Raw genomic sequence first — 20,818 nt, forward strand, 5'->3', positions numbered from 1 at the left:
CTCTTTTCGTAAAAATGTCCTTCATTCCCCTTTCACTCCACGGCGCATGTTGCTCAAGGAGACCAACAGAGATAAGAGAAAGAAGTCAAAAGAGGTTCTATTCTCTAACCCCTTTGATGGAGTCCGAGGCTCCTGGTTCTAGCCACGCCCCTCTCTTCCCTCTCCCTTCCCTCGGCCTCGCATTGAAGGATAAAGGGAAAAAACAACGAACAAACAAAACAAACAAACAAACAAACAAACACCGCAGGAACATTCAAAACTATTGGATTCTTAGATTCCAATTGAAATAGCGGCAGATAGGCCTATGGTTTAGCAAGTGCAATTCAATTGTGAACAAACGCTATAAACAATCAGTGACACTTCACAAGAGGAAGCAGAGGTCAAAAAATAACCGCATATAGATGGGATACTCACCAGGAAGGACGCTCCTTCTTTCGATGAAACGCAAAGAGATGGGCAACGTTGTAAATTTGCATTGCCATACCAGCGTATACACGATAACACATAGGCCCTATCAGCCATGGAACGGTAAAATATTATAGTAACATTACATGCAAAAACACCAGGTCTCGTTATATCCAAAATTGCAGCAGTAAAACATTGCGTCTTGCGGAATGTCGAAAGTTTAGTGTCAAATAATCTTCACTGACATAGTTCTTTTATTCAGCTTGGCAGTATTATCGAAATTGCGATTGGAAGAAATGAACGCTCATGCAGCTGTACTCCCAATCTCGAAGTCAGATCTAGCGAAATAGATGAGAGATCACAGAAATAGAATAAACCCATCATGTAAGACACAATGTAATCTCTTTCCTAAGTTGAGAATAATTACTCCGATACTTTGTTATACCATATTGTTCTGTTTTTCTCGATTTTTTCTAGATTAAAATCAACATAATGTATTTACGAATTGCTTTCATTATGCAATATTTATATTGAAGTAGTACGAAATGATGGGTAGTGGTCGGCACTCTTTATTATTTTATCTCCATAAATAACTCGATTGCGTAATGAACTTTGTAGATAAATGTCGAACAGTTTTGTCAGAAATGCATTTCTGATTGGTGAATGGTATCGTTCTTACTTAACATTTGTGAAGTTCAGTGAACTGTTTCTGTTTTGTTTTTCACTCTTGTTCCTGACCTAATGAAACTCGTCATCATTGTATTATACGTCATAATGAAAATAAACTTTACATACAGCTGAAACTCTGTGAAGATTATACAGCGAAAACAGCAACAATTAATACGAGAAATGTAGCGGTTTGAATTATCAAAGCTCATCCTCTTTGTCCTAAGCTCGGGTGTATAGCTTTTAGAGTTTCGATGGTGATCTAGTATGCATTATCATAATTTCAGTGGAATAGATTTTGATCACAATAAGAAAATACGAAGATTTTTTTGTGGGGTGGGAGGTCTGGGAGAAGAGAAACTGCGTTAGAATATACAAATATAGTTGCTGGCTTGCAGCTGTCGTAGCAGTCATCCCCTCTGCGATATCGTTGCACTCTTAACTTGCCATATATTCTTCATTCTCCATGTAATTTATTCTTTGGCATCCAAATCTCAACTCAGACAATCGTCCTATTGTACGAGTAGGCGGTATATACATGTATACTGAGTACCCATTATCACAGTATCCCCGGTACCGCGAGATTGTAGGCTTTCTCTTCTTAACACAAAGACACTTAAATTCTGAGGAGAAGACAACCAACAATTGCACAGAGAACGGCTCAATTTGCAACTCCAAATAAACCGTGTTGAAGTCGGCTTCATTGCACAAAAACGGGTAAGATCTGACAAAAAGAATGAATTGGAAAGAGTTTTAATGGAAATCAGACCTCAGCTAAGACAGTTGAGGAATTTACAAAATTCCACATGTTCTCACGTAGCGATAAGCGCAACTATTTATGCAAATTAGCGGTAAAGGGATCCTTTGACATGAAATAAATGAAGAAAAAAAATGTTGTATAGCCTTCGAATCGGTTTTTTTTTTTTGGAGTCAGACAGGACACGCCGAGACTATACAGGCCTATATACGAAAATTTCTGTTAGGGATTAGAGTGCAATAAATTCTTTCTCTCTGTTTGTTTCGCCTGACGTCATGATACAAAAATTTTCGTACTCATAAGCGTTCTGATTGTTTTGTACTATGTGGAAATAAAATGATTTGAATTGAATTGAATTGAATTGAATTGAATTGAATTGATTTGAATTGGATTGGATTGGATTGAATTGGATTAAACGATTGCATGGAATGTGTTTATCTTACCTAGAAATTACTGGTCTTGAATATAATGATACTATGTGGATATAGAAAAAGATATGGAAAGAGTCGACCGGTAGTTTAGTCTGCAAGGATGCCTTTAATATTGGTGTTTATTTCTTGATAATCAATACACATTTAAAGATCATACGTGAACTTAGATAATACCTTTTCAATTTAAAAGATTATGGAGATGCCGGGAAGCAAAGGAATTTATCCCTGGCCCCTGGGTATAATTTGTTCACGCCATACCTTAGCAACATCTAAACTGATAGTTATATAGGACACCTATAATTATCTCGTCCTCAATATCAGTACAATAATTGTTCCTTCGTGCATGTTTGTTCAAGTAAGAAACGGGCGCACAAAGATGTTAAACAGATTTAACTTACTGCTGGAAAGTGTCAGGGTGTTAGGTTTCTATCTCAGCTATATAATACTGCAATATTTCGTGTAATCGAGTACCTTTGCAATCTCACTTTTTATGCGTGATATTATGTAATTTGCATACCATGTTATGTTGATTCAACTACTAGGCCCTACCACTATGAATCAGATGAACAGCTACCACGTACCGTAGGAGTACTATAGGCCTAATGCGGAATGCTTATCAATCATTGCTTTGATGAAAACGGCATCAGACCCATTCTTTATTTCGAAAGTTTATGGTTGGATAAAGGTGAAATTGCCTCTGTTTGGAGGATCTGAAAGTGTAATTGTGAAAAATGGTATACAGCTATTGGTCGTTGGTGTGGTAGGCCTACGCCTCATCAAGCCAATGAAGACACAGTATCTGGATGAAAGTTACTTGGGAAAGTTATTAGGTTTGTGCATGCCCTATACTCAAGAGAGATGAAGCGCATTTTACAATTAGTTTTCTACAGTCCTGCCACTTAGAAGTACGAGATGGCTATCATGATTTTCAACATAATAATCTAAAAGTAATCATAGAAAGTTTAAGAGGCCCTGATGTTCAAGTTAGTATGCTTATCAATACTAGTAGTTCATAGCAGGCCCCGGGCCGGCGGAGCGTTTTCAAAAGTGGGCGCAACTTACTTCTGGTGGCACTTCCGGGTTTCTTCAGCTGACAAGCTAGCAAAAAAAAAAAAAGATCTTCAGCTCATCTTTCTCCTTCCACTTCCGGGTTTCTTCAGCTGACAAGCAAAAAAACAAAAAACAAACAAAAAAATTCATTCGAGTCATTTTTTTTTTAAGGAGGGGGGGGGGATGGTGACACCTTATGTATGCCTTTGTATGGTACGTGAACTTAGATAATACCTTTTCAATTTAAAAGATTATGGAGATGCCGGGAAGCAAAGGAATTTATCCCTGGCCCCTGGGTATAATTTGTTCACGCCATACCTTAGCAACATCTAAACTGATAGTTATATAGGACACCTATAATTATCTCGTCCTCAATATCAGTACAATAATTGTTCCTTCGTGCATGTTTGTTCAAGTAAGAAACGGGCGCACAAAGATGTTAAACAGATTTAACTTACTGCTGGAAAGTGTCAGGGTGTTAGGTTTCTATCTCAGCTATATAATACTGCAATATTTCGTGTAATCGAGTACCTTTGCAATCTCACTTTTTATGCGTGATATTATGTAATTTGCATACCATGTTATGTTGATTCAACTACTAGGCCCTACCACGATGAATCAGATGAACAGCTACCACGTACCGTAGGAGTACTATAGGCCTAATGCGGAATGCTTATCAATCATTGCTTTGATGAAAACGGCATCAGACCCATTCTTTATTTCGAAAGTTTATGGTTGGATAAAGGTGAAATTGCCTCTGTTTGGAGGATCTGAAAGTGTAATTGTGAAAAATGGTATACAGCTATTGGTCGTTGGTGTGGTAGGCCTACGCCTCATCAAGCCAATGAAGACACAGTATCTGGATGAAAGTTACTTGGGAAAGTTATTAGGTTTGTGCATGCCCTATACTCAAGAGAGATGAAGCGCATTTTACAATTAGTTTTCTACAGTCCTGCCACTTAGAAGTACGAGATGGCTATCATGATTTTCAACATAATAATCTAAAAGTAATCATAGAAAGTTTAAGAGGCCCTGATGTTCAAGTTAGTATGCTTATCAATACTAGTAGTTCATAGCAGGCCCCGGGCCGGCGGAGCGTTTTCAAAAGTGGGCGCAACTTACTTCTGGTGGCACTTCCGGGTTTCTTCAGCTGACAAGCTAGCAAAAAAAAAAAAAAGATCTTCAGCTCATCTTTCTCCTTCCACTTCCGGGTTTCTTCAGCTGACAAGCAAAAAAACAAAAAACAAACAAAAAAATTCATTCGAGTCATTTTTTTTTTAAGGAGGGGGGGGGATGGTGACACCTTATGTATGCCTTTGTATGGTGCAAAAAAGTGCCCCCCCCCCCCCCCCCCCCCACCTCGTTCCGCCGGCTATATATCGTGTTAGTGCACACGTTGACAAGAGTACTGTGTCCGAGTAATGATCCTTCGAGACATCGGCAAAGGTATGTCGCCATCTACGGCAAAAGAAACCAAAATGGCAGCGCACATGGACCCTTCTTGGATCATGCATGCAGTATGTAGGAGGTACGTGGTACACAGCGCAGTACCGCAGTGGCACTAGCCCGGCAGCCCGGCAGCACTGGGCTACGTTGTCGCAGCAGTAGCAGACGAAAAATATAAACACCTAAATTTACTTGGCAAGTGAGAGGTTCTCCTTCTTCTTCTTCTTCCAGGTTAGCGACCACAATCCCCACAATCAACAAGTTGAGTTTTCTGTCACTTTTGTAGAGAGGTCGTTAGTGCACTTTGTAGAAATGTTTGATAATTACCTTGTCGATTGTAACGAGTGTTTACTGTTGTGTTAGCACGTAACAACAGTTAAATTTAGAGTGTTATTCTAACAATGACATCAGGATCATTGAACACTGAACAGTTAAATTTAGTCGATAATTGCTAAAGGACTCAGTTTCAGTAAATTTGGAAAAAAAAGTAACAAACTTACAAAGTAAAGTTAAGTTTACCAGTAATTAATAAGCAAAAATTTCATTTGGACGTTGAAAAGTAAATTGGTTCTTTGGTATACTATACCAGTCCTCATGTTAACTAGAATAGAAGGCCTAACTAGAAAATACACAGCCCAGTTGCTTTCACAGCGTCTGGTCGGACTATCCTCATGTTAACCCCGTCGCGGGGCGCTGTAACCAGTACTCGATACGGCCCTTTTACGGGTTGGGGTCGCTGGTGTGCGGTTATCCTCATGTATGACTTGGATCATATCTGTTCTCTTTTCTTCATTCAAGTGGTCGAATTGTCCATTTATCTGAACTCTGGTCTAAACCAACAATACACCCCAGTCTAAAGTTACCATGTCTAACAATCGTTACAATGAATGAACGTTTTTCGGTCTGTCCTTTAATACCAGTACTCCTTTGTCTGTCCAACACAATAGCCTGACTTCTTTATTGTATTGTAACCACAGTTTACAGCAACAGGCCTGGAGGGCCTGTTTCAAAAAAAAAGAAAGAAAAAGTAAAAGAAGAAATCCAAGTCAATCCTAAAATCTAAGATTGACTAACAGACTCTAAATGGTACCAGTATGCTGTGTGTGTTGTCAATGTTGCTTAACTTTCCAGTAAAAATGAAGATTTTGGAGACTTTTTTTTTTTTGCATATTCTAGCCATTGATAATAATACCAAGGAGGTTCAAGAGATGGAGTAACAACAGTGTTATTCCCTTTGATCCCATGTTTGATGCCGCCACTAAGAAATATTTAAAGTATGTGCTGCACCGGAGCTGCCTCACAGATAGGAAGACAATTGGTTCATGTGGCATTGCATCATGGCTCGGCACTCTCAATGGAAGATATGTCTTTGTGATGGTAATTACTTTTCGCTGTCCCTTCTTATGAAACATGAGCGGTACATAATGGTACAGACACAGGGATGTGCGAATAAAAATTCCAAAAAAAAATTGATGAATTAAGAATTAAAATTACCCGACTTTACATGTTTTTACACTAATCTAACATATAACTTAATAACGAACTACACTTGAAGATATACCATACCAGTTTCATTTGTCAAAGGTGATCGGAAAGATGATAAAACCAACTTTCCAGTAAGGGTGCAGTTCAAATATTTTCACAACGTACGGCTCAGATTTATACTTCTTGACATAATCTTGGACAGGAGTTACTTTTTTTTTTCATATGCCTTATCATTAGCTGAAATCTAATTTCCTGTAATACAAAAACAAACAAAATATAGCCGACATTATGTATAGCGTTTCAAAACATCTCTTTGCTCGGAAAGACGGCGGCATCGAACCCAGATCATCAAAGGCACAAGTGCACCTGTGGAATTCCTTTGTATATCAAAAGAAAACTGACAGCTGTTTGAATGTTTACAGCCAGTTGGAACTCCATTTCTCAAACCTCCTTGATAATACAAGATAAAATAACAGTAACAAAGGAATTATTCAAATATTAATGTCAAATGAAAATTCGAAGTTGATGGTGAAAGGCTAATAAAATTGAACATGGAAACCAGTGGCATACTATAATTTTTAGTGTACCGGTATCTTAAGATTGACGTAGATTCTTTGTGAAACAGGCCCCCAGTGAATAGTTATAAGCTGTGACTGTGGCACTACTGATGATGCTGACACTGTGTTTCTCTAGAGTAGACCAGCTGTGTAGACTCACTTTGGTTATCTATAGATCTATCTACTGTCTATTTCAAAGTTCTGTGCAGATATTTGCATCAAGTGTAACATTCAAAGTGTTATCTGTGTTCAAAGCTATTTTATATTCATTTTTTGTTATCTTTCTCTCCTTTTTTTGTTGCTTTGTTTCCTTACAGATTCTACAAATTCTACAGTGTAAAAGTGTTAAAACTAAAAGACAAGTTGTTTTCAATCTGAAACTGAAAACTCATACACACCATCAATTTGTTATGTTAGCGTGTGATGCAAGTAATCTTGCTTTAAAAAAAATTATTCTTCACAACAGAACTGTGCTGAAATAAGTAAGGTGTCATCTGCGACAACAAGGTAAATTTGTTCTGCCTCATGTTACTTGCTAGTGTATATGTTTTCATAATTAAAAAAAATCAATGTAAGACTTCAACTTAGGCAGCAGCGTTAACGTCATGCAGCCATGTCATTCGTCTTGCTGCTGATGTCGTCCATTACGAGGTGCTTGAAATTTAGATTGTCCTTTTTTTTTCTACCTGTTACCTCTCCAGATGTTACAGGCGTCTTCCAAGGATAAGGCAGCTCCATGTAGTGATGAGCGTCAACTGAGCTCCTAATGCAGAAAATTTGCATAGCAGTGAACAGCCCCCACCTCTTCCACAATGACGCAGTCGCAGGAACGAAAGACAGATGTCCTGTATCTGCAGTGTGGTCACAGGGAGGACTGCTTAACAGTTCCATCTCTCGTAGCAGTCTTCCTTCAACAGTATTGTTCTTATTCGAAGGTCAGCACTGTATTGGTCACTGCCAGGCAGAGTTTACGGAATCCCGCACAGGGAGTTAATGGTCATCCCCAAAATTTGCCTCCAGACCTTGAGCAGGAAGAGAGTGCACACACTGAAAGGAGAAATTGTAGGGGAAGTGTATCGGATGGACAACCAGATGATGAGGAGCAACTCAAGGGTCCCTTGTTGCGGGACCTTCCAAAGGAGGCAGATAGGCCCACCAATCTCGTGCAAGTGCCCGAGTGCCTGCAGAACAGCATCACCAGGGGATGGGAAGAGCTCCCTCGTGTGGTACAGGATTGCCAGCTTCCGTGCATCCTCCTCCATGGTGGTCAGATGTGTATTTCAGGGTTGGCTAATGTGCTGAGACGTATCGTCCAGGCGTCTGCTCCTCAAGAACCTCACAGAAATCTGTTATCATTACTTGTAAGTGACATTTTTGAATGCCTGTTTGTAATTTTTATTGAATACCCATTTGCTACATTTTTAAAATCATTTTTGTTGCATTGGAACACTATGTTTTTATTTTGTTATGACACCTTGTCATATTTTCAAGTTTGGGCCAGTTCCATTCTTAACCCGTTGAGGACGGTTTGATTTTGCTACAACATGGAATTCCCATAGACACTTGCCCGAGTATACTCGGGACTCGTCCTCAAAGGGTTAATCTATTCTGTAAAGGGCATTTTCTAATTATGATAGTTGTATGATCCCCATTATTTGACCATGAATCAAACATATTTCACATGATATGTAATCACTTTAAAGCTCAACAAGACGGTCTCTTTTTGGAATCTTCTCCATTGTTTGACACGATGAAGTCTGTTATTATTGAAGGATCCTATTCGAAATTGGATTTAATTTCCATCCCTCTTTTCCTTTATTCAAACTTATTCTATGAAAGAATTGTTTTGTATTTTCATTCTTCATTTGTTGACTGTCAAAGTAGACAGTTAAACATTGAATTTCAGAACTGACACAGTTGAATTTAAAAAAAAAATGTCATGCTCCTGGAAATGTGACAACTGCACTAAACCTGTTGAGGGCAAGTCTTGGTATAATCGGGCAGGTGTCTATGGGAAATGCGTGTTGTAGCAAAATCAGCCCATCCTCAACGGGTTAACATACATTGTAGAAATCAAGTGTTTCCTTTCATTTCATTATATCATCTTTGATCTTGCCAGAAAACAGGAAAAATTTAGTGAATGTTCAAGTATTTTCTATCTCTTCACTTCACAAAGCCATATGAATTGATGTAAGTTAGTTACCTTTATGTGTGTTTGCTGCAGGGATTTCGTCAGACATGCCTGAAATCCTGCTCCGAATCCAGTGTGTGGACCAGGCTGGTTGAGGTAGATGCCCCGCGGGAGATCTCATCATTCCTGGAGAAGTCTGCTGATAGTAGAGACTTTAGCTTCCCCCAGTGTCTGAGGAAATTCCAGGAACTCTTGGACCAGCCTGTGGCCACTTTCAACTCTGAGAAGTTGAGGAGAAAACTGCTGAAGAGTGGCAGCATAGGGGTCAACAGTGATGGGAATGGAAGCAAGGGAAACAAAAGTAAAGTCACCAATGGGATTGCAGAGGAAAACATAAACACTAGCAGAGGAGATGTGCCAGTTGATGAGGTTGGAAGTGCTCGTTTAAGCACCGGTGCTCCTGTAGATGATATAACAACTGGAAGTAGACAAAATGAGCTGGAAGCATTGATAAGCAGTGAGCGAGTAGTGGCTTTCATGGATGAGGATACGAACAAACTGGAAAGTATCAACAGAATGAAAGAGAGTGGCACGAGAGATTCTTCGGTAACAGCTCCTGCAAACAGCGGTGAAGAGCTCCACTCAGAATTCAGTGCCACTTTAAATCTTGTCAACAAGAAAGAGCAGCGCAACCTCAAGAAGCAGCTGCTTCAGCGCTCCTCAAGGAGTATATCAGCCTCAGGCAACAAGCAAACACATGATTCCAAATCATCTGTTGCAGATAGCACTGCCCATCAGACACAGAAGAGTGATATTCCTGATTTAAATGTTGTCAATTCCGGCAAGCCCAAAAGGCAGAAGAGGAAGCAGCCTCGCAAGCCAGTTCCCAAGGACAGTCTTCCAAATCTCCCACACGACTTTGCTCTAGGTGTTGATGTAACACTGGCAGACTTTGCATTGTTTGTCCCAGTTCATTTGTATTTACACACCTGTAAGCTAAATGGAAGAGTCCAAGAAGTTTGCAAACTCATGCCACTTGTAATTCGCTGGTATGAACGCATGTGGACTGTTCCACATGTGAGAAGGGTTCTGGGATGTTTAAAACTGACGGAAGTTGATGTTTCTCACCTCAATGAGACGAGTACCAACTCAACTTGTGACAAAGTGGATGACACTGGAGCAAAAATTTGCCCAGCGGGAGAGGACATACAGCATGGAGTGAGGAATCTAGGTGTAAGGTAGGTCACCACGCACTGAGAAATCTTGCAATGAGTAAAGAAAGTTTACATATATGCTGCATTTGTTGCGCTAGATTGAAAATTTCAGAGACAACAGCAGCCTCACTTTGGAATTTGTTTTGTCTCTTTAAGTGAATTCATAAAAATGTCATCAAATCCGGATTTTTAAAGTCATATTTGTAAAATATTCTGTGTTTGTGCAAGATAATTGTAGATTCATTCAAGAAATTTAGTTCATTAGATTCTCCAGTCCTTCAGACAACTACTGGGCAAGGCTGATGTGGAAGAAATACTAATAGCTGATTATGTGGATAACAATATATTAAAGTGCAGTGTCAATCATTCACTTACCTCCTGGCCATCCAAAGTACACAGGAAATAAAGATTTTTAATCTATGCAGAAGGAAACTTTTAGGCACATCCTTTGTATGACATGTTTCAGATATGTTCTCTGGTAGCCACCCAAGTCTGTGCTGAAGCTCCGAAATATCTATAGGTAATGAGCTGTTCTTTCGAGTTCGTATGCAAAGTTTGTCCTAGATTGGTTATTTGCCTTCAAAAACAAGGAGTAACGTCTAAACTATAAAATATTTATGTTCCCCTTGTGTCCATTGTGTAACATCTAAACTATAACATACATGTTCCTCTGTGTCTGTTGATATTTGTGAGAAACATGATAATTGATAATTGTGAAGTGAAAAAGACGATGAAAATGATCATTCGAAGGTCAGTGACTTCAAATCACTGTCAGATTTTCATGTTGATGGCTGCATCACACAGCTTGGGTTTTGATGGCAGGTGTCAATAATTTTGTGACAGAGTATGACTTCAATTGTCGCCCTCTATAGTCGCCCAATTGTCCGTGAGCTAATTTAGTGAAAGAGTATGACCTCAATTGTCGCCCTCTTTAGTCGCCCAATTGTCCGTGAGCTTCTCAGGAAGTCGCTTCCCCTTGTCATCGAGATGCTTGAGGGTAAGGGACTCGGGGTGGAGTCGGCTGAACACCCCTCTGGTGAAACCATCCTTGACTGGAGGTCATTCCCACCGGCTGTCTGCCCCATTGAAGGTATTCAAGACGGCCTGTTTTGTTTTGCTTTTAGTTTTATGGGAGTTGGAGAAAACCATGGTCCTTTTAGGACATTTAACTGTGAACAGTTTAATAGCAATAATGAGAATGATAGTAAAACAACAATGATAACAATGATATCATCATCATTATTCTCTTTAGTTGTGTTACTATTTCATTATCATCATACTTCTGCTGCTACTACTGCTACTGCTACTAATTATTATTAGTATTATTATCATGGACAATGGTGAACATAACATAAAGCACCTGATGAGAATCTTTGAATATTTGATAGTAATGGCAGAAAATTTATCGATGTACATGTATAATGATACCAAAGACATCCTTCAATAAAAAAGTTCATGAGCCACATTATAGATTAGAAAAATCATATGCAGCTGTTGGTATGAAAAGTTACCATTTATCATCTCCTGGAACACAAGAACCCCTACTACATATGATAAAGATGGAAGAGAAAGGCGAAGCAGTTTCTATGCACTGGTTTTCAAGCAAAATCAGAAGGTAAAAACTTTTGATCTTGTTCATCACTGACCCCTTCCCTTATAGGTGAGCTGGATGCCAAGAGGGCCCAGAATAAGGAGCAGCAGATTGAGAATATTGTGGCAGCGGTCAGAGACATGGCCAGGCCTGGACACAGAATACTGGACTTCTGCAGTGGAGGGGTGGGTAGCAAGCAATCACTTTTTTAGTGGTCTTCAGCACGTCTTTTCCTCTGACTGAGGAAAATGTCGATGTGTCGGACTTCTACAGCTGGGTCATATTAGTGTTAAACTTGGTGTGATGTACATACACAAGAGTCCAGCATGCTAGGTGATGAGAACACAAGCTACACTGTAATGATTCAAAACAAGATAGATATGACAGAGTTTCACCCATGGCCAATGTCTAAAGTGTTCACCTGCCGGCTATTTGAATACGCAGAGGTGGCAATGATTGCATATTTGTATTATTTTGTCAAAAATACTGTTTTTCCCAAAATGTGTTACTGCACATGTCTATTGCAGGAATGGTAAAAATTCTGCTTGTTGTTGTTTTTTTCTTTGGCACTAAAAATAAGCCTTTTCAGTCCTCAGAATATTGCAATGTTGTTTACATGGTTGGTAACCTTGAATAATAATAATAATAATAATAATAATAATAATGATAATGATAATAATAAGAATAAGAATAAGAATAATAATTATAATAATAATGATAATAATAATAATAATAATAATAATAATAATAATAATAATAATAATAATAATAATAATAATGATAATGATAATGATAACAATAGTGATAATAATGATAATAATAATAATAGTAATAATGATAATACTACAATACATTTATTATTCACTTAATACAGATGTTTCTAAGTGTACAGTTTACCGGAAAAATAATATTTAGTCCAAAATTATACAAAAATTTAAAAAAGGCATATGTAATTCAAACAATAGAAACAGTGTATAAATACATGTACGATAAATGAATACTGAAAATCAAAGTCAGTGTGCACCTCCAGCGACCGACCTGCAACCGGACCATTCCAAAAGACTACCTACTGAAAAAATTAGTTTTCAGCAGAGTCTTAAGCCTATATGTGACTTGTTCACTTTTCTTTAGTTATGACCATCATGATTTTGTGTTGTTTGGAAATATTTTGGAGCATTAAATGTTCTTTTTTTTGGGGGGGGGGAGAAGGGTTGGTTTATTTGTTTTGCTTAAGCATGATTGATGTGTGTTTTCTCTTGTCAGGCCAATATAATTGTCCATTGTCTTGCACCAGTTGTGGTTATCCAACTTCCACTATGATACACTTTATATCAATGTTTAATGTTTGAAGTATTGCCATGCAACAGATTTCCAACACTGTCTGGCTATTAATCCCTCTCTGTTGTTGACTCTGGTTGCAGGGTCATCTGGGAATCGCTCTGGCCTACTGCTTGCCCGAGTGCCACGTGGTCATGATTGACAACAAGGAAGAGTCGCTACGTCGCGCGCTGGACCGTGTCCAGACTTTGAACTTGGAGAATGTCACCATCTACATGAGCAACATAGATTACTTCTGCGGCAATTTTGACACTGGGGTATGTGTAGTACTGTCTCGTTCACTGTGATGTTAACCAGATGTTGCCATTTTAGTGCATGTGCCAATTTTCTTACTGATTTAAATGTCACAGAGAATTCTTCTGTAGCCCATGGCTGTCTGTGGCAAAAAACTTCCGATATGATGATTGAGTTGTTTAGCGCAGCTTTGTATGAAAGGTTAACGTGAGCGCATGCAAACCATATGCCTGTTCAACTAAGATTTAGAAAAAATTTTGTGCATCTTATTTGACCTTCTAAACTGGATTATACAGCGACATCAAAATTGCAGAAATACCAAAAGTCTCCCTGGTTCTGTAGGAGGCTTCCAGAAAAATTGCAATCTCTTGTAGTCCCGATGTCGCATGAGTTGAAGCACTTTCTGCAGTTTGGGGACTTTGACTCATGCAAAGTTTACTGTAATTGAAACATCGATTGGCTAATTTTCAGTTTTTATCCTATGGCCTGATACAATCTGGAAATAAAGTTAAAATGAGCACAGATATGTAGGAGAGAATATATGGTGTGGGAAGATATCAGGTATAGAGTAGTGAAGTGATGATATCACAGTGTTTTGTTATAGCTTTTGCTTGGAACCAGGTGCGAGAGCACTTCAGGAATAAAAGTTGGTTACACTGACATTTACTTGCGATGTCAGAATATTTCAAAACAACTCATAATAATCTTTGCAAATCATTATCTTCGCAAATTGCGTCAGCCAGGTAAGTTTCTTTGTAGACCCTTTTGATGTGCTGCAAGCAAATTCCAAATGGTGAAAGATGAATTTTGAGCCTTTCTGAGAACTATGTATTAGCTTGAAAGAAGCTATGTAGTGAGTACTGAAAAGGTAACTCTTCAAGCACTAAGTGCTTTTCCTCTCATTTTCTTCCATAGGTGTCTCTGCATGCGTGTGGTGTAGCGACGGACATCGTCCTAGACAAGTGCCTTCAACAGGGGGCGTCCTTTGTCTGTAGCCCTTGTTGCTATGGCTCCCTCCATGACACCCACCACATGACCTATCCTCGCAGTCTGGCCTTCCAAGAATCTAGCATCTCTAAGAGGGTGGGTGGAAAATTGACAATTGTGTTTATTTGGTTCAGTCTTGCGGTTGGTTATTTTAAAAAAAGGAACAAACAAACAAACAAATACAAATACGATGGGATCTGCATCTGCAATAAATAGTACAATAATATATGATACAGTAAAGTGCTATGTGAGGCCAATGAAAACTAGATATCCCTGTTTAGACCAGTTAAGACTCTGATGTTTGCAAGTAAAGTATATCTTTAAAGTCTGATGCCAGAATTGATGACTATGACTGGCATGGTACATGTATCTGTAATGTTTGGTATTCACAATGCACCAACTCCACCTTTTATGATGTGTAAGGCACAATAAGATGCAAACAGTTAAAAATAAGATAAAACGATAAATAAAGTGAGACACACAAACAAAAGAGCATGTATCATTGCAAAAGTGGAACTGACGAGTTGTGTCTTCATGCAGTTCTGGAAAGATTCAACAGATGAAACATTTCTCATTTGTTCCAGAGCAACTATCCCATGTATGCAAAGGCTATATCCCCTATGACTGAGAAGAATCATTCTGCAAATTGCAGCTGATCATTTAAACTTACTGATTTATCATTGCCTTATGCATTAAAAGATTGGGTTTCTGGTAAATACCTTGAATTGTCAATCTCTTACAGGATTATTTTCTGATTGGACATGGTGCAGAACAGACTTGCTGGGATTTTGAGAGCTTCCATGCAAAGCAAGGTACTATTCATGGTCTTTTTTTGCTTTGCCTCTATTTGCAGTTCGTTTAGAAATGATCGCAATCAATTTGATAGTTTAAAGAGGATAAGACCTAACCTCAGGATTTTTTTTTATTACACATATACATGAGGTCTTTGTATGACACGTATATGTATATACTTGTATATAGTATTTGAATTCATCTATTGCAAGAAGATTGAATTTATGTCGCTGAATATTTATGATACTGAAGCATCATCCTTCACAGGCCTTTAGGGCACACTAACTTTAGGCTATATTAGGTGAGAGATAGAGACAGGCTTTGTGCACAAAAGGTTGGTCTTGAAAATGTTCAAGAGGGCGCTGTTAATATGCCTGTACTGAAAAAGCTGAAGCCCAGGAAACGACAGTCACTGCCCAATGATTATTCATTTTATAAGTATAAAGTTGTTGTTTTTTATGTTGAGGCACTGGTGTGAGCAGTATCAAGCAGTTATTCGTTAGCAACATTGAGTGATCTATCCAATATCATCAAAATTATGTGTTTTAATTTCTAAACTTTGTAAGCAAATGATGAAATGCCAAGTAAAAGTCCAGTGTTATTGTTCATCGTTACCTCCTTTACATGGTACATGGCATAAAAATGTTTGACGCACTGTGATAACATTGTTTCATTATTAGAAATATTGACTTTTCACTTTCCCCACATTCAGCTACTAAAGGCAACATGATGACAATCAAGTTGAATAGGGTACAAGGAATGATAGACTAAAAGTATCTTGAACATGTCACAAGACATTTCCCTTAAAGGGAGGGTTTTATTTGCATTTCTGTATTCAGTTCAAATTTTATAGTGTGTGTATTTGCATAGAGTTATACGGAGCTTCAAAGTTACAGTTGTGTATTTTCATTCAAACTAGGACGTTTTGTACTAGTTGTTGTTGAGAAAGAGCTAATGTCTGTGTTGGTATTTGATTGATTTGTACACAGGCAAGCATTGCATGGGATTCATTGATAAGGATCGTGCCGAGCTGGCTAGACAACATGGCTACGACGTCACAGTGTGTTCTCTGAAACCAGCTGCTTGCTCTCCCAAGAACAACCTCCTAATTGGCGTGTCTCCTCGCATGAAGTAGTGTTCCAGCTGCATCCCTTCCCTCTCATCATCTTTGTCTTCCTTTTTCTTGTCCTTGTCTTTCTTCCCCCCTTCTCCTCCTTCTCCTCTTTCTTTTATTCCTTCTTCTTTAATTTTAATTCTTCCTCTTTTACTTTTTTTCTTCCTGCTCCTTCACCTTTTTTTACTTGTTCCTCTGGTCTTCATCCTTTCCTTTCCCTTCTTTTTTGTGTTTTCATCAATTTTCTGGAAGGCGTATGAAAGGGGGCACTTCATAAAGAATCCAGCCTGCTTCTTGCCAGGAGAAGAAGTAAAGAAGAGTCTTTCACATGACAAGGTTGTTAGTGTACCAACGTTGAGGACTGCTGTTTCATGTCATATCCATGGGACAAAGTGGTTTACCTCTAAGCAGAGCCTCAGGCAACATGATGCCCCAATTAGCATTGGCCTATCTGCTCTTTCTCTCTGGGCCTTGAAAGTGGGAGCTGTGGAGTGTAAAGCAGTTTTTATTTGGGACTGAACCACTGTCACGTCCTCATGGCATGGTGTTGAAGCTGACATTCCTTGCTAAGGCAAGTCACAGGCTGTCTCTCCCACAGCCAGCCAGCCAGACTTGTGCCTTCCAGGTAGCAGCAGGTCTGTGAATGGGTCACCCGCAACAAAGACTGATAATCCAGGCTGCTCCGCTGAGTCATGCCCAGCTCATTAAAGGTATCAGACTGAGGGGCATGTACCCATACATTGAATGTAGGCACTTGTTACACTGTGTACAGGCATTTTCTTTTGACATACGAGTGTAAATGGGTTAATGGACGTGTTTGTATGTGTGTGTGTGTTGATAGACTTTTGCTGTCCTTGCTATGAACTGAACCCTTCTAGACCTGTTTGTGTTCTTCTGGGGCATGTAAGCTGCTGGAGGAAGGTAGTCATATTTCCTTCTACTCTGGTTGGCATTAATGTTTGTTTGAACACTTGCGTCAAAGTCAAATAAAGCTTACTTGAACAGTACATGTAGGTATGCTCCTATTACCATACTCATCATATTTACGTGTATATTGAAGTTTTTGATAGGGACTTGCTACAGATTTTCAACACTTGCATTCTCACTGTTGCATTTGACAGGTGGAGCACGTATTGTATCATGTAATGTGCATAAGTGAAATTTGTGCATCCGATTTTAGTTTCCCGGTCTTCTCACTCACAGGAATAGAGAATGCCAATTTTTACTATTTCAAGTGCTTTCTACAAACCTGCAAAATGTGAATGTGGAATGGATTGACTACAAATCTGCATTTTCCCAAAGGAATTATTAGCCGGATACACTATATGTTGGAGAACAAGCAGTGTGACCAGTGAAAAAGATTTCCTGACATTAGTAATCTGACTGGCTATGGTTTTTGTTCTGATGGTTAGGATCAAAGAGAATTCAGCATATGTAATCAATTCAGTTTTCCAGTACTGTATCAGTATTGTATTTTTCAATGACTCTTATAGATGATTTTGATCTGTTTGTTTATTAATTCAGTATTTAAAGCTGGAGTTTTACTCAAGACAGAATTACAAGCTGCTCCCTCAGAGGCTTTCTCATCCCTTTCTATCAGAAACATCAAAGTTGCAATGATCTGTACATGTTGATTAGGAAGACATCATCAAAGTAGCTCCAAATTGGAATTGAAATGCTGAGATCGGTTTGGGCGCGTTGTCGGTTTAAGCAAAATATGCAAACTTGGCAAGCCATTCACTCAGTCGGCCGTGTAAATGTGGCACATAAAGAGTCAAATAATGTATGAATGGCACTAGTTTATCCGTGACACTTAGTAAGTGGAGTATTCAAACATTTTACATCCTGGGCCCGGATGCAATCAGCAGTGTAAATTAACACCTTGTGCAATAACAACTATTTTCCTGAGCATGTACACATCTGCCATCACCCTAAAAGCTTCATTAAAAAGGGTCCAGTATTTTTGTCGAAAAGTTGCTTTGTTGGGCTGAAGAGGACTGGTTGTGCCAATAATGGATTGAGTGTTCAAGTACATTGCCTCCTCCCCCCACCCCCCTCCCCACACCTGCCCCGCCATTGTCATGTGACTATGTCTGCATTCTCGCACAGTCTTGTGGCTGTTTGTATTTCCATCCTATTGACATCAGTCCAGAGCCCATCTGCCAAAAGAAAGAAAGAAGAAGAAGAAAAAACAACAACCAGAGTCGTACACTTTCTGTGGGTTTAGATAGTTATCTTGAGAACTCTTTGTCATTTCACCTTGATGTGAAGCAAATTTCCTTCCCCCCCCCCCATCCCGTTCACGTGTCTGTGACTTCATCATAAATTCACTAAAACAAACCCTAACAGTGATGCAGAATTCTGAGAATCTTGCCAACTGTTCACCCTCTGTTCTAGTGCGTATACAGTGCACTCCCATTATAACAAACACTGTTTTAACAAAACTTATGTGACAACGAATTAAAAGTTTCAGGTCCCAAAATTATTGTCTTTATATTGTTATTTGTATAATGTATTGTATGGCTTTAACAATATTTTGATATATATCGAAAGAAAACTGCTGATCCCAAGGACTTTGTTATAGCAGGAGCTGCCTGTACATGCATTTTTGTGTGTATAATTTATAACTTTTGCCAAGAGCCTGTTGTTGAAGTCTATATCATTAGTGTTGCGTTGTTTTTGAGACTGTTCCAAGTGCCTGCCTGACTGGTAATTCTTCTTCCATGAGTTCCACATTGTTTGATGATAAAAGATTGTTTGTTTGGATTTACTGCACACAGAAACTATGGAAACACTTGAAATGTCTTGAAGCAAGCTATCATTAGACTAATGGCTTTTCAGTCCCATGGATCTGCAGGACTAGACAGTGAGGTTTAAGTGCCTTGCCAAAGGTCACAACCCACTGCTTTCAGGGAAATTGAACCAGGGACCTCATGATTTAGAGCTGGTAGTCTCATTTGTTGAAGCACAATGATTTTGTTTTGTTTTTGTTTTGTTTTGTGTTTTTTTTTTTTCAAACAGGGGGGGGGGGGCATTTTATCCAGCATTTTGTCCGATTTTTTTTCTGACAAACTGTTTTAAGCTACTGAAATCCTTGCATCTGATTGGCTGAGAGCAAATTTGTCAAAAAAAAAAAAATTATGAAGCACTTGATAAAAATTCCCCCTCGGGCCAATGTTTGATCACAGAGGTCTTTGACAGTTTGAATTGTGATTATGTGTGAAGGCTGGAGTGATTTGTTGAACTATCATTTAGTCCTCTGGACTTGTGTCTAGCACTTGTGACTTGTACAGTGTCTATTCCTTGACAGTACATAACCATATATGTGAAGATGTATTTGAATTAGACATGGAAGATTCAATGATGATGAACAAGTTTTTGCCAATCACCACCCACCCTTTCACTTGTTTAGTCTGCTTTGATGTGTGTGTGGGGTCATATTATGTGCAATTTAAATTGCTGCAATGAATCCCTCTTTGTGGCATTTTTTTCTTCCAAAGAGCTGGACATTGAAATTGCCAATGTGTCCTTTCTTTTTCAGTATCAAAATACTCATTTTGTCATTGTTATTTCACTTTATATTTACTGATATCAGATTAGAATTACGATTTCACAAGTTCAGAGGCCAGGGTTTCAACTTCAAATGAAAACAACACAAAACTCTAAGCTGATGTGAAAGTGCACTGAAATGAATGGAAAGCAAAGAAATTCTTCATTTTTAGCAGTTGGTAGCCCTTTTGAAGCAGTGTTTGAAGTGATGATACATATCTGAATGGGCTATTTATTGAACGGAATGAATGATTTGTGTTTTTCACTACATATATTTCCTATTGAACATGTGCAGGGGTATGGATAACCTTGAAGACAGTAACACACGTGGGGTACCAAATACTTAGTAGAAGGGAAATATTGCCCATCATTCACTTGGAACCATCTTATTTCTTATGTTTTCATAGAAAACATAATATCAAATAAATTATGTTGAATTGCTTTTTGGTCACTATGGACACTTCTTCCATAAGAATAATAATGATGTTTGCTGTAGCTATCCTGTATTACCCACGCACAGAGTTGCCAATTACTGTTTGTTACCCACGCCGATGAAAATCGGCAGGGGGTTATGTAAAGGGTTCCGTATGTTTGTTTGTTTGTTTGTTTGTTTGTTTGTTTTTTTGTTTTTTTTGTTTGTTTGTTTGTTTGTTTGTTTGTTTGTTTGTATGTTTGTTTGTTTGTTTGTTTGTTTGTTTGTTTGTTTGTGTACAAGATAACAAGAGAACGGGTAAACGGATTTGCACGAAATGTTCAGGGAATGTTTGGATAATGACAGGAAAGAATCGATTAGATTTTGGTGATAATCGGTTGACCCTTGCAAATTCTGTGTGACCTTGAAGTTTTGACCCCATGGTATAGTGACCATTCCGAAAATTTCCCGTTTCTCACTTTGCGATTTTCCGCTACCATACGAAGACATAAACTCCCCAACGATCCGACTTCGCTGCTCAAATGTTCGTAAGAATTCCGAAATTTACGTTTAGGCCTATTTGAGGGACTATGTCCTTCTAGATTTATGAAAGTTCGTTCTCCGTCATCACAAACTGGCCCGTATTTTGATGATTTTTC

General features: G+C 38.7%; 1 protein-coding gene across 1 annotated transcript; it reads left to right on the forward strand.

The window, feature by feature from the left end:
• Positions 1–7,260: 7,260 nt before the first annotated feature.
• On the forward strand, positions 7,261–16,219 carry LOC139728073 (glutathione S-transferase C-terminal domain-containing protein-like). The gene is made up of 8 exons (XM_071639036.1): positions 7,261–8,158; positions 9,022–10,166; positions 11,078–11,232; positions 11,803–11,918; positions 13,155–13,328; positions 14,221–14,388; positions 15,035–15,104; positions 16,074–16,219. Exons 1-8 carry the CDS (start codon positions 7,610–7,612, stop codon positions 16,217–16,219), a joined length of 2,523 nt encoding a protein of 840 aa, XP_071495137.1. The 5' UTR covers positions 7,261–7,609.
• The last annotated feature ends 4,599 nt before the right edge of the window (positions 16,220–20,818 follow it).

This window comes from Diadema antillarum, unplaced genomic scaffold, assembly GCF_040938485.1.
Source record: "Diadema antillarum isolate AM-2024a unplaced genomic scaffold, OU_Dant_1.0 seq00000163_RagTag, whole genome shotgun sequence".
In the NCBI taxonomy this organism is placed as follows: Eukaryota; Metazoa; Echinodermata; class Echinoidea; order Diadematoida; family Diadematidae; genus Diadema; species Diadema antillarum.

Excerpts from the sequence above, each read along its gene's own strand:
- LOC139728073 (XM_071639036.1), top strand. The coding sequence starts at position 7,610 with ATGACGCAGTCGCAGGAACGAAAGACAGATGTCCTGTATCTGCAGTGT. Across the intron at positions 11,233-11,802 it reads GGCTGTCTGCCCCATTGAAG|GTGAGCTGGATGCCAAGAGG; the intron begins GTATTCAAGACG and ends CTTCCCTTATAG. Across the intron at positions 14,389-15,034 it reads AATCTAGCATCTCTAAGAGG|GATTATTTTCTGATTGGACA; the intron begins GTGGGTGGAAAA and ends AATCTCTTACAG.